This window comes from Solanum stenotomum, chromosome 1, assembly GCF_019186545.1.
Source record: "Solanum stenotomum isolate F172 chromosome 1, ASM1918654v1, whole genome shotgun sequence".
NCBI classification, from domain to species: domain Eukaryota; kingdom Viridiplantae; phylum Streptophyta; class Magnoliopsida; order Solanales; family Solanaceae; genus Solanum; species Solanum stenotomum.
This window is the reverse complement of record NC_064282.1, coordinates 20826959-20841065: the sequence shown is the minus strand read 5'-3', so window position 1 is coordinate 20841065 and position 14107 is coordinate 20826959. Positions and strand designations below refer to the sequence as shown.

At 35.5% G+C, this 14107-nt stretch overlaps 1 protein-coding gene across 2 annotated transcripts; it reads left to right on the top strand.

Moving 5' to 3' along the window:
* The first annotated feature begins 961 nt into the window (after positions 1-961).
* LOC125878476 (uncharacterized) lies at positions 962-12245 on the top strand. 2 transcript variants are annotated; one of them, XM_049559740.1, is made up of 8 exons: positions 962-1118; positions 3492-3806; positions 6153-6397; positions 6789-7004; positions 7079-7171; positions 7272-7388; positions 8421-8801; positions 11786-12245. In XM_049559740.1, the coding sequence occupies exons 2-8, from the start codon at positions 3494-3496 to the stop codon at positions 11873-11875; spliced, it is 1455 nt and encodes a 484-aa protein (XP_049415697.1). In that variant the 5' UTR covers positions 962-1118; positions 3492-3493; the 3' UTR covers positions 11876-12245. The 2 variants fall into 2 exon arrangements, with proteins under 2 accessions (XP_049415697.1, XP_049415705.1); XM_049559748.1 differs by lacking the exon at positions 962-1118 and adding an exon at positions 2353-2423.
* Positions 12246-14107: the final 1862 nt, after the last annotated feature.

Here is a 14107-nt window from a genome sequence, read left to right as displayed (position 1 = left end):
AACTTGAATTGGCTTGGAGACTCTATGTTTCAAAAGTTAATTTTATTTAAAGCGATAAATGACAAAATCAAGAAATTAATTAGAAAAAGATAACTCAACTAAAAATATAATTGTAATCAATCATTGAACTTATTTTTCATCCCAAAATAACTAAACATTAGTGAAGGGCAAGTTGGCTGAATATCACCCGCATTAACCTTTACTTAATTTCCTAAAATAACTTAACAACTTAACATTCAAGGTGAAGTTGACTAAATATAACCCGCATTAACCTTTACTTAATTTCCTAACATATCATTCTTATCGAAATTCAGTGAAGGTGAAGTCAGTGGAGGAGTCAATTTTTTTATTGTTCGAACCTAAAACTTCTTCATTAAAATGGACATCCATTACCATTATGTCACATGTATAATTTTTGTCAAGGGTGTCCAATTTTAAATATATATCCTTTAAATGAAGAATTTGACATATATATACCATATAATTTTTCGACGAGGGTGTCCACTGTAACTCTGCCTTGGGTGAAGTTGGATAGACCCCATTGCGTTAATTTCTTTTTGAAATTTAAATTAGAAAAACTTCATGATCCGAATTAAATAAATTATCCAAATTCGACCTGTTATCTACTCAATCTTAAACCATCATCAATATAAATCATTAATTTATAATTCAACGCTAATTCATAGCCTTCCAATTTAGCTTTTATTTTCTTATTATATTTACGTAGTTTAATTTTTGTACAAATTTTCGTTTGAATACGCATAGAATGAACGATGCAAATTTCAAAAGTTCCAAATGTATATTATACATAAATTATTAAGAAAAAGAAAAAAAAAAAGGTTCCCACCAAATTCGATCCTTAAAGAGCTTTTTTGGTGTGAAAAACTGTTGTGGCAACCATTGAATCGCCACATAACCTATTTATGGTGACTAGGTCGCCACCATTTCTTGTCTTTTTTCCCTTTTTTCCTTTAGAAAGAGGAGAGTGATATAAAGCACCCAATTCGCCTTAAACTTGTCGTCGTCGTCGTCACCATCACCTCTTGTGACACAAAATCAGATTTCGAGGGTTGCTTCCAATTCTCTGGGCATACTTTAAGCGTGAAGAAGTGTATAAGGTAGATTTTCATTCATCTTGTTTTGTCTCATAGGTGTTTTTTTTCATCTATTATGTAAAATTTTATTTCGGATTGGGCTTGTTGAACAAAAAAAATCCTGTGAGTTATGAGATTTTAGTGCCAAGATTTGCTGAAGTGTTGGTTGCTTCCGAAACCCTAACCCTCATTTGTCCCCATTTGCTCAATTGAAAATCAATAAATTTCAATCGCTACTGATTCTTGCATGTGTTTTTTTTTCAAGCATCACGATTCCAGAATATTGCTTAGAATTGTTTAAACCTTAAACATGAGGGAAGGGGCAGCGGCATCAGTTGCAATTACTACTTACTATTGTTTGAGCAAAATGTTCTTCTTTGAATATTTATTAAATAGGAATTATTATGTATGTTTGATATCAGTACTTTTAGCTAAACTCTCCCACCATTCACCCCCACACTTTGTTACATTTCTAGTTTAAAAAAAAGTGATCTTTTATCTAAACACTGGAAATATTTTAAACTGATGAAGTAAAAAAAGCAAAAAGGAAGTTTTGGGACTTTCTAATTGATTGAAGGATGGTACAGTGAACTCTACCCCCTTCAGTCAAATTGGGATGAGTTCTATTTGCTGTTTGTTCCCGAGTGACCCACAATAAGGAGAAGAATGCTACTCTATGATCAATAGGCACAACTCAGGGGTCAAATAACTGCAATTCAGACAATTATGTCATGGATAATCTCAATGGTCTTCTATTACCAATTAAAATATACTTGTTGCCTTATGAATAATGTTGAAACATAATTTTTATTTCTAAAAATTGTCTTCATCTCAAGTGTTTTATGTCCCACCTGACTGGCTACCTTCTGCTCTTTTGACTTTTGAGTAAGGCATCATGTTTAAGCTGGTAATGAACTTGAATCTGAAAGCACCACTCTTGAACAATTACTTTTTTCACAAGGACTAATTAATTTGTACTAGCCATATTTTTCAAGTTCACGTCACTTCCCACAACCTTGCCGCTGTGCTTGATAACCTTAGTGATCTCTCCAATCGGATGTAACTTTTACTGTATCTCCCGCATTCACATGCATTTTGTATCACACAGAAGTCTGTTTGGCTTACACTTTGTCCACACCATTGCTTAAGAAGCAGAAGAAAAGAAAATAAGGAGTAATTTCCTTTGTCATGGAATATGGTATTCCAACTACAAGGATACTATGTTTTCCCTGATGTAGTAGTTTCCTATTTAGTCCGCAGATAACCAGAAGATAACATTTGCTGGCAGTTGTTCCGGAACTGCTATTGAGTTAGTCTATGCACCTTTTGGTAAGTCTTCTCTCCGAGTCATAGAAGTTCATCACCTGACAGCACTAAAAAAACCAGAAATGGCTCAAAGAAACCAACCTTGGCTACGAAGCAACCTGGCCTCTGTTCATATGCAAATGATAAAAAATAGTCTTGTTGTAGATGGACTGTGCATGATAAGATAAAGTCATATAAAGGAGGATAATAACAGAAAACTAGTAAACAATTGCAATAAGGGGAGTTAACCTAATAACAGCAAGTCCATATTCTAAATAAGATTTTCAGAAATTGATGTTATGTCATTTTGTGTACTCTTTTGAATAACGTGTCTCAATCGACTGTCTCCTTTACAAAGCCATTGGAAGTTTTATTAATAGTCCGCCAAATAATTGACACATGAGCCTGAGTGAAATATCTTGCTCAGTCTCTCCAAAATGTTGATGGACCTGTGTTAGGTCCTCTGAAAATGCATCAATATTGGAGGGATCAGACACACACCTGTCGGCATTTTTGAAAAGTCTGAGCAACATATCAGTGAACCGTTTTCCTTGTCTCTTGGAAGGACTTTGGCCTAAATGCATACACTTATCTGTTCTCAATTGCCAGAAATATATTGGGCCTATGAATTTTCTGATGGACTCAACTTGTTTGTCAATGTATTTAACCTTGCTGTTCCTGCTGTCTGATAATTGGGTTCTTACTTCTTAGTATAGGGCACATCAAACTTCCTTTGGATCCACATCTCATTATTTTACTTTTTATGCTTTCAATACTATACTCCCTCTGTTTGCTTTTACTTGTCGCGTTTGGACTTGACACATTCATTAAGAAAACAACAATTGACATGACTATTTTACCACACTACCCTTATTAATTGATGTTTAGTATCAGGTCTTGAAAAATAATTTGGTGAATAAGTAATTAATGCTAAGGGTAAAACATGGAAAAATATAAATGTCTTTTCTTGATATATTAAAAGTGACATGACAACTAAAAGTGAAAATCTATTTTTGGAATAGTGGACAAGTAAAAGTGTACAGAGGGAGTAAAATTTTTGAATCTTTATATACTTTTTATGTGATGTTGTAGAAATGGCAAGATTTGCACGAGGTAGAGGTAGAGGTCGGCGAGGTGGAAGGGGCCGTGGGCGTGGTAATGTTGAAGGAGTACGTGATAATTTTGCAGTGGTGTCATCCGTAAATATTAATCCATCACATAGACCTACACTTGATCAAGCATCTCAGCCACAAGCACAACCAGCAGGGATTCCTGAAGCAATTCAGTGTACTTCTCCAGGCTTTCGGACCCCTGGAACAAGTCAAAGACAATTGTCGGGGTCACAATTATCAAGGAATATGGAAGGAAGTGTACATCCCTCTTCAGAGAATTTAAATAACGATGAAGGTTAGTTTTCTTGCATTTCAATACTTCTAAGTGGTCTGTTTCCCTCTTCTCTGTTGTACTATTATGCAATTTTTACTTGTATTGTTCATTTAGTTTTTTCAACCACATTTTAGTATTCTGTTGCTCGTTCAATGTCCTTGGCCAATTTCGTAGAGTCTATTATGTACTACATTGTTGTACAATTATGTTTTGATAAGATGATGCTGTCATGAGAATCTTCATGGATGTATAACATACTAATTTTTATTTGATAACTGACAAATCCACTAGCTCACGGTTCGAAACTCGGTGAGTAGTGGGTCTGACCCTTCTCCATATAAATATAGTAATGTACAAAGACTATTACCCTCTAACCCAGTGGCGTAGCCAGAAATTTCATGAAGGGTGTCCAAACTTCGGACAGTAAATTTTTTAAAAGAAGTAGTTCTATAGGGATTCGATCTTGCTTGCATACTTCTGCACCCAATTGAGGTACTGCTCACTTCACGTCAAAGTTGTGCATTTTTAAATATCTTACAGATTTTAAGCAGCCCACAATAAAAAAAAGCAAAATATGGACGCAAGCAATCGAACATGGGCACCGCTGTGTAAGTTCCGTGCATACCCTTTCCACTGTGCGCTATGGGTCTCCATTGGTTCCGAGGGTGTTCAAAATACTATATATACCAATATAAGTATAATTTGACCCATATTAGTGTAATTTTCCGACGAAGTGTGTCCAACTGGACACCTGACACCACCGTAGCTCCGCTCCTGCTCTAACCTCATTTACTTATGCACTGCCTACGTAAGTGTCCCATAGACTTCAGATCTAGCTTCTGATGTGTGAGTTTTCTTCATCATCCATCATCTTGCATAGCCTTTGTAATTGGCATGGCTGACTTTTGCTCCATTATAAGACAACACTTGAATATCTATAATGATAATGCAATACCCACATATATAGATGCAATGAAATCTGGGTAGGATGGGTGAGGCTTTGACCAGATAACATTGGGATTCTGCCACACTACTACATCCAATATTTATTTTTCAGAGATATTGACTATGCTGCTGGGAAAAATCATGGACCTAGCTACCAAAGTTTGTGCGCAATAGTACTGGATGTTACAAAAAGATAGATTTGTTAGTTATCAGTTGGGTAGTAACAGAAGCCTAGCTAATTAAACAACTGAAGGACCTCCTCAAAATTATTGCAAAAGTTAAGGTCTCTTAATCATTGCTAAATAGCCATCAAGTAAGATTTGTTCCTATGAGAAATACAAGAGAAAATTTCTATTGAATTGTGTATCTACATTATGATATGGAGCCCTATCTATAGACACTACATTGCAATCCTTATTTAAGTAGGATTCTATTTACTAATCCTATTCTTATTCTAACACTCCCCCTCAAGTTGATGCATACAAGTCACATGTACCGAGCTTGTTACCGATGTAACTAATATGAGGACCGGTGAGAGACTTGGTGAAGATATCTCCAAGCTGATCACTCGGACAGCTGCTTAGGTCACTGGAAAACTGCACAGTGACAGCTGTTTTCGCTGGAATGATGCACAATGATACTTTTCTTAATACAAGAGGAAAATATTATTGAATTGTGTATCTACATTATTATACTAAGCCCTATTTATAGACACTACATTACAATCTTTATTCAAGTAGGATTCTATATACCATTCCTATTCCTATTCCTTTATTAACAGTTCCTTCTCAGGTTGTTCATCTATATCTTTAAACTTAGCATTCATATAGTGGCGAAGAAGTGAGCAATATCTTCTCTGAAATTTGTGCTTCTTGATGCTGTTATCTACTCTTGTGGTGTGCTGGCATAACACTTAATTTCTTGTAATAATCAAGTTTCTTCTTGGTATAGCATGTCAACAGGATGAGCTATACATCATATCTATAGCAGGGACAATTATGAAAAGGAACTATATATTTGAGTCACCATTTTGTTGAAATTGTTGATACACTGTTAAACTAAAGGATATCTGGATATATCACTATACCTTACATGAGAACCACCATATCTTGAAAATATAGCTTCCGATCCTCCTATAATTCTTTCCAGCCATATCTCTGTTGGATTGCTCTGGAACTGTTCTGAAAGGTGTTGCTAATATGTTTTTCCCTTTTCAGCTAGTAACCCTATTATCCTATTAGCTTATGACCAGTGTGCATCTGAAATGATTTAAGCAAAAATAAGTATCATTTGGTTTAGCTTAGACATAAAGAAGTTCAATTTTTAAAATTTTTTACGGCTGGTTTCCATTTCTCTTTTGTATTCTATATAGTATCTTTTGCTGTAAAGTTTTCTAATTGTCCAATATTTCTCGCTTCACAGTTTCTTGCGGCAAATCTAAGAAAGGTAGGGGAAAATATAGATCCATAAACGTGGAAATGAAGACCAAATATGGTAGCAAAATCACAGTTCATATTCCGGATGACATTGATAGAGCTGTAGGTCCGGGGGCTAGAGATATTGTCAATTATTGTGGCTTGACCATGAGGAGCACTATCTCGTTTAGAGATGGTGATTGGGCTACAATTTTTGCAAAAGATGGAGAAACAATGTGGCTGAAAGTGAAGGTAATACATTGTTGTCAATATTTGACATTTAGATGTCTTGCATTATTTATGTTGCTAGGATAACATTTATAACTTTCTCTGTGTTAGTTTATTTATAAAATCATCTTACCTCCTTAAAAAAATAAATAAATTACTCCCACCATTTCAACTTATGTGATGGTATTTGACTGGACATGAAGTTTAAGAATGAAAGATTTTTATTTGAAACTCGTTGTTTAAAGCAAGCCATAAGTATTTTGTGTCTCTAAATCATCTCATCAAGGGTAGAATGAGAAGTTTAAAGTTAAATTATTACTAATATGGAAAACTAATTTTTTGGGACTAATAAAAAAGGAAATAATGTCACATGAATTTGGACAGGGGGAGTATTACCTTACATACATGTTTTCAGGAGAAATTTGAAGTAGGTGGTGGTAGGGGAGAGAATGTGTTACAAGGTTTTGTGGCCAGCACTATGAAAAGGCTTTTTAGAACGTGGAAGACTCGGTTGCATGCTGAATACTTGCGTTATAATACTGATGAGGAGAGACTGTCCCATCCGCCAAAAGATGTTGTGCCTGAGGATTGGGAATTTCTGATACAATATTTTGGAAGCCAGACGTTCAAGGTAACTTGATAAGAGGATGTTTAATAAATTATCATTTGAATATCGGTGTCTTAATCTGTTTGACTTTATTGCAGGCTAAAAGCGAGAGAAATAAAATAAACAGGAAAAAGCAAACAACAAAGCATTTATGTGGTTCAAAGTCTTTTGCAGAAGTAGAGGAATCCACGGTGAAAATGCATTTATTCCAACCATCATATACTTTCGTTATTTGTTTATGTCGTTTTATGTGCTCACATTTGTTTTTCTCATATGAAATATATATTGCAGAGAGATCCTCTTACCGGAGAAAAGGCACCACCACATCGTATCTGGGAGCTCCAACATACGCGTAAGAATGATAAAGGAGAACTGTTGTGGTCAGATCAACAATCTCAACAAATTCACGTAATTTTCCATAATCACTAGTTTTTTGTTAAATATATTTATTTGGAAAAGGATAAAAAATGCCCTTAAACTATGCAAAGTTGAACAAAAATGTCCTCATTTAATAGTTTGGTCCAAAAATGCTTTTATTGTTACTGTTGTGTCAAAAAAACCCTTTTCCTAATATACATATTGTTTCTTTTCTTTTAAATGACATTTTGGAAAATGGCCTTTTGACCGAAAGTAACAATAGGGACATTTTTGGATCAACGTATTGATGTTAGAGGCATTCTCGGACTAACCTATCAGTGGATGACATTTTTGTTCAATTTCGCATAATTTAAGGACATTCTTGACCTTTTTTCATTTTTTTTTTTTTTGGTAACAACTGTGAAATATTATTACCAGCACTCATCAACATAACTACAAAATAAAGAGCACCCAACTCCTGGACCACCTTCAGACTGGTGCCAGGAAATCAAGCCTCAAGCTAAGGCAAAAAATAGCTAACAATTCAGTCTATGCATGAATCTCTACAACTATGTGCTCTCTTTGATGCACTAAACAACTCTAATCTAATTTTCATGTCTGTCTTAATCTGTGTTACCACTTCAGCCGGTTGTATATAGATTCCTCTAAATTGTTTCCAATCCTAGCTTTCCAAGTATTGTAGTACACGCAACCCCCCNCCCCCCCCCCCCCCCCCCCCCCCAATATTGCTACCAGTATCTGCTTCTTGAACCCATTGCACCTCTTTCTTTTTATTGTTAGTAATACCCGTCTCACCTCCCCTGCAATCAGTGTAATCCCTGTCCATGTTTCTAGTCCTTGTTCCACATCCTTTATCCATTCACACTGCCAGAACAAGTGTTTGTTTGTTTCCTGAGCCTGCTTGTCACATAAACAACAATACGTATTAACTATAGGTACATTCAGTCTTTGCATTCTCTCCTTTGTAAGGTGTCTGTCCTGCACAGCTAGCCAAACAATAAACCTTTTTTTCATATTTATTATTCTATATATGTTAGTATAAATGGTTTTGCATAACTGCAGGGCCAGATCCAGGAACTTGTGGTTCAACAGCAATATGAACAAAACGAGAATCCAATGTCTGGAGATAAGATTTTAGCTACTGTACTTGGCGAGAGAACAGGCTATGTCCGTGGAAAAGGTTATGGAAAGACGCCTCTTAAAAAGAGCCGCATGCAACATGAGTACTTGGGATCTAGCCTGTCTTCTGCAATAGAAGGTGTGCGCCAAGAGATGCAAGCTGACATGGATCGTAAGTTTCAAGAGGAACGTGAACAAATGCGAGCTGAAATGGACAAAATGTTTCAAGCACGGATGGAAGAGGAGCGCAGACAAATGCGAGTAGAAATAGACAAAAGGATCCAAGATCAGATGGTGGCTAATTTAATGGTTGGAATGCAACAGGTATTCTTCCTTTTCTGCTGTGCTGCTTGATCTCTTTAATTATGTGGGATTGAGACATTGAGTCTCATCACTGCGATTTATTGACCTCCAACCCCTTTTTTAATTCACAATCTTCACTTCATGACATTGCTGTGTGCACATAAGTAACTGTTACATACTTATTAAATAGCGAACTGATGGTGTGAAGACAATATTTCATCTGCATCCAATTGGTGACTTACTCATGCTATGCTGCCTTGAAAAAACAGATAAGAGACTTATTTATGTCAATCTATGGACTGCCATCTCTACCTTCGCAAAGGTAGGGGTAAGGTTGTGTACACACTGCCCTCTCTAGACCTTGTAGGATTACATTGGATATGTTGTTGTGGACTGCCATCTGTCATGAAAAAAATCCAATTGTTTTTTCAAAAGTATGGGTTATAAGGTATGGTTAGTAACAGAATACACACATCCATGACTCATGGTTTGGGAACACCATTCTTGGTCTTTGCCCATGTTGCCATTATGTGAAATATAATTACTAATGGGAACTCTTGGTTTGGAAACACCATTAATCTTGGCGTATCCCAGGTTGCCAGTATTGTTCTGGGTTGAAACTCTTTGTTTGGAAACACCATTAATCTTGGTGTATCCCAGGTTGCCGGTATTGTTCTAGGTTGAAATTTCTAATCTTACAGTGATGCAATACTACTACACTTGTTATATGTGTATATTGTTTTATATGCTGACTGATTAGCCCTTTGCTTTGTTTCTTTTCTCTTTTCTATTTTTCTTTTCTATATTGAACAAGGAACACAAATTGTGATGATAACATCAATGCAAACTTAGCTAAAGATATGACACAATAAAGGAAAAAGATCCACATAGGTGATATCTGTTAGTTGGGAATAGAACTTTAGCCTCATTTGTTTGCATTTAATGGAGGTCTGAATATGAATGGTTAGACCTTTAAATGCATTTGTTTATTTTAAGATTTAAGCCCTTATTTGGTCTGAATAGGTCTCAATCACTAAGATTTTGAATAAAAGTTTTTATATCATTACGATGTATTTTTTGTGGATAACTTTCGCCATTACTTTGTCTACTAGACTACTACCACCCGCTACCACCATTACCACCTCTGCCATTAAAATCACCACGATGTCGCCAACCACCAACTACCTCTTCCATCACAACCATCACAACCATCACTAACAACCACCACCGCTGCCACCAACTATTATCAGCCACTACCATACCTACTACTTCCATCATTAAATTAATCCACTGTCATCATCACTGCCACTAGTCATTTCCGTTGTCGCACTATCAGTAACTACCACCACCACTAGCACTATTGTCAACAACCACATATTCTTAAACCACCACCGCCGCCAACTACTAACATCATAGAACCACCTTTGCCATCACAACCACCAACACCACTGCCACCACCAACTAGCTCTGCTATCACAATCACCACTAATACCAACCACTACTTTTTGGTCGCGACCACACGTACCACCTCATCATTATTATTATATCCATTGTCTCTGCCACCGCTATCAACTACTACACCTACCGTGGTCAATTCCTACTATAAACCATCACAATTAGAACCACTACCAGCTACCACCAATACCATTATCAGCCACAACCACCAACACTGCAAACTACTAACATCAACCAATTTCACCACCACCACTGATGTCAACCACTATTGTCAGTCACTATTACATCTGCTAAATACATCATTATAATTACATTCATAGTCACCACCGTCACCGTCGCCTCCACCTCCGCCACCATTATGAACCACTATCACCGCTTTAGGTAATTCCTACTACCAACCACCTCCACAATCACAACTAGCATTGGTGCCAACTACCACCAACACACCACCCCTCAATTTTCAGCCGCCACCATTGCCACCGCCACCGCTAACTACTAACATCGACAAATTCCACCATCACAACAACCACCACCACTACCAACCGCCACCATCGTGCTAGCCACTAGGACACCAATCACCTCCACCATCACAACTATCACCAACCATCACTACCACATGCCACCACAAACCATCTCCACCATTACTAGCGAACGCAAATTTTTTTTATCAAACAATAATTTTTGTTGTATTAAATTTATGTATTTATTCTTATATTGTATTTATTTTATATTTGAATTGTATATTTATTATGTTTACAAACAAATAAATTATGCACATTCATATTTTGAGTATTAATCATTGAGTGTTCAAATCTAGGGACAACATCTTAATCATACAGGCATACATTTAGATTTAAACGTCTTAATTTTAATGAAAACAAATAAGCTTTAGTCTTGTTAGAGGACTTTTGTTATTATTACATTTATTTATAATATTTAACTTATTTTGCACTTCTATTTTTGTTCGGTGTCATGATGACATGAGAGGAGCTTAAATGGAATAATGAGTATTCATATAACCGACTCTAACTTGTTTGAAATTGAGACGAACAATGAACACAATTGTCAATTTCTCGAGGAGGGAAGATCATTGATTTCTTCAGGTTTACTTATTTTTATCACTTAGGACTCTTAACCATGATTGACCTTATTGGAATGCTGGCTACCTGGGATCATGTTGCCAGTGTAAATATGCCTAGGCTTCCAAATGTCGATGTTTTAGTGGAAGCGCATCGATCTCTTTTGTTGCTTGTTGACATAGGATTGTAGAAGCTAAGCTGAATGAAGGAGTTTCTTAACTCAAATTCCATCTCTCTTCTTTGTATCTACTGCAAACATTTTAATAAAATTCACCTTATCATATGTTTTGTGAAACTCATCAGTAATTCTGTGGAACTAATTAACTAGCCATATTTGCATCAAGTTCATTGCACTTCAGAGTCTCACTGCCTTTTATATCGTTTAGACTTTAGCAGTTTCCTGAATTTGTAGAGTTCAAGGTTATATTTGTGATTATCAAAGTGATTGTTTGCTCCTCTATTTAATAAAAGGGTCAAGGTTCTTCAACTGCCCGAGTTAGCAAAGGCAAAAAGCAAAAAAGCCCTGAAGTCAGTTGGGGTGTCAAGCGTAAGCGTAAGTAAACCTCCCAGGTTTAATGAACAAATGTGCAATTTATGGGAAGAGATTTTTACGCACTGTGATATTCAGGTGTTAATTTATTTATCATTTAGTCTGTTTTTGCCTTCCTTACCCGGTATAACGGACTTTTGTATAATTTGTAAAAATTAGATTGTCTCAGTTATTGAATTTTTGAGCGCATATCTTCAAAGTCGAATTTGAAAATTTTGAGTCCTATTGCTTGTTAGTTGACATTCATTTTGTTGTTGTATTTGGAGCTCAAAGAGTGGTTGGAGTATGGATTTTGTAAGATTTGGGTGATAAAAAGCCTATTAGAAAGGTAACCCACCATTGTTAAACAAGTTTGAAGGAATGGAATGAGTTTGAATTTCATTTTTTTTTTGTGAGAAATTTGGAGTCTTTAGACTCTTTGGCAGTAGTCTAAGGAGGTTGCTACAAAATTTAAAGTCATTTGAGGGAGAGGAGGACCGGTTTTGAACAAAATTTGTAATAAAAAATTGCAGAAGTTCGGCTCTTTAGTTAGAGATGTGTTGATACATTTTATACAATGCTATACACATCAAAGGTGTTATGTTGTTTATATGTGTGTAAACACTGTATAACGAGTGTAAAAAAATTGATGAAAAATATATGCATGAATTTACTTGGTGTGTCCTTATATTCTTTGCCTCATTTAAGAAAAGTTGGGTAGATATATACTTCCGTCTGCGTTTCTCCCCTCTCCCTGAAAATTTGTGATCAATTTGAAACAATTTTGAAGCCCAGATGTGTTGCTGAAATTTCGGCATAGTTTAAGTTAGGATGATCATTAGGGTTTCTGGCTAAATATTTGATGAATCACCAGAATATTTAGCCACAAATGTTAAAAAGATCATAGCGATCCGTTAGAATTTGTGGATTTGAGACATCCAGAGTCTAACACCAATGCTCCGTGTTAGGTGAAATACTATGATAATGAATGATCCAATCAAAGCCCAACTTGCTAAGAGCAAAAAGTCTAACAATGAACTCTTACCGTAACTTCCATTGGCAGTTGACTTCCCAAATAATCAATTGTCCAAATTTGCGGTGGAATTGACTTCCTACAACTTTCACACAAACACAAAATTCATATTTGTATGCTATAACAAAGTTTGCATAATTGCGCTCCATAACAAACATGCTATGACTAGGCTATTTCGCTATACATATGTACAAAAAAAGCAATTGTATAGTTCGTTGGCTCCTCTTTAGATTTGTATAATTTCGCTGGCAGGCCATTTGTATAAACTCGTTTGTATAAATCGTTGAGAGTCTCTCAATTTAATTTTATGTGTTTGTATATTTGTATAAAATTTGAATTTGTATACAATTGAATCGAAATAAAACGTTTGTATATCAAATATCGTTCTCTCTCTCGCTTTATACAAACAAAAATTATACATTGTATTTTATATAATCTGTGTTTGTATAAAGCGAGAAAGAGAGAAAGACAAAAGAGAACTGGACAGGGGAATATTTGTATTGTATTAAGTGTATAGGACGAAGATATATGTATTTGCATGTGTATATATAATTTTTTCTCGCTTTATACAAACAGAAACACAATTTATACATATTTGCTTGTATAAAGCGAGAGAGGCGAGCGCGAGAGGGAGAGTGGTGAGCGAGAGTTTGAGGGAGAGAGGCGACTGACAAACAATTTGCTACATGGCACAATTAAATCAAAGTGTGATTATACCATTTAATTTGAATTATAATTTTCCTTTTTTTTATAACACACACGAGACCACCTATAAAGTCAAACACAGCTAAGTATCTTTTGTATTATATTATTAATAATGTAGCAATAATGTTACTTATACTTTGTGTGTAAAGCTTGTGGTGATGAGTCCAAAGCCTTTATCTATGACTAAAATGTTGATACATCGTCTAATAAAGTATTGTTAAGTTTTTCTTTAAAGAAAAATTTGGTAAAAAATAGTACGTACCTCTGACTAGTCAATGCTGAATCATAAACGTTTGAAGTTGCAATTGGCCAACTTGTTGTTGGAGTCGACTAATAAAACAGAAAACCAAGTCGTTCAACGAAAATAATTCATTGCCAAACTTATTATCTAAGAGTCGTTTGATATGTGGGATAAAGATAATTAATTTGAAATCAATTTTATTACGTATTGTTTGATTTGAGGTATTGGCTAATCATGAGATTATTTTATTCCACAATTTGTACTAAAATAGTGAAATTACTATCT

What these genes read in the sequence shown, in the direction of transcription:
- LOC125878476 (XM_049559740.1), top strand. Translation starts at nt 3,494, where the DNA reads ATGGCAAGATTTGCACGAGGTAGAGGTAGAGGTCGGCGAGGTGGAAGG. An exon ending in CAATGTGGCTGAAAGTGAAG is followed by an intron (nt 6,398 to 6,788) that starts GTAATACATTGT and finishes ACATGTTTTCAG; the next exon opens with GAGAAATTTGAAGTAGGTGG. An exon ending in TTGGAAGCCAGACGTTCAAG is followed by an intron (nt 7,005 to 7,078) that starts GTAACTTGATAA and finishes ACTTTATTGCAG; the next exon opens with GCTAAAAGCGAGAGAAATAA.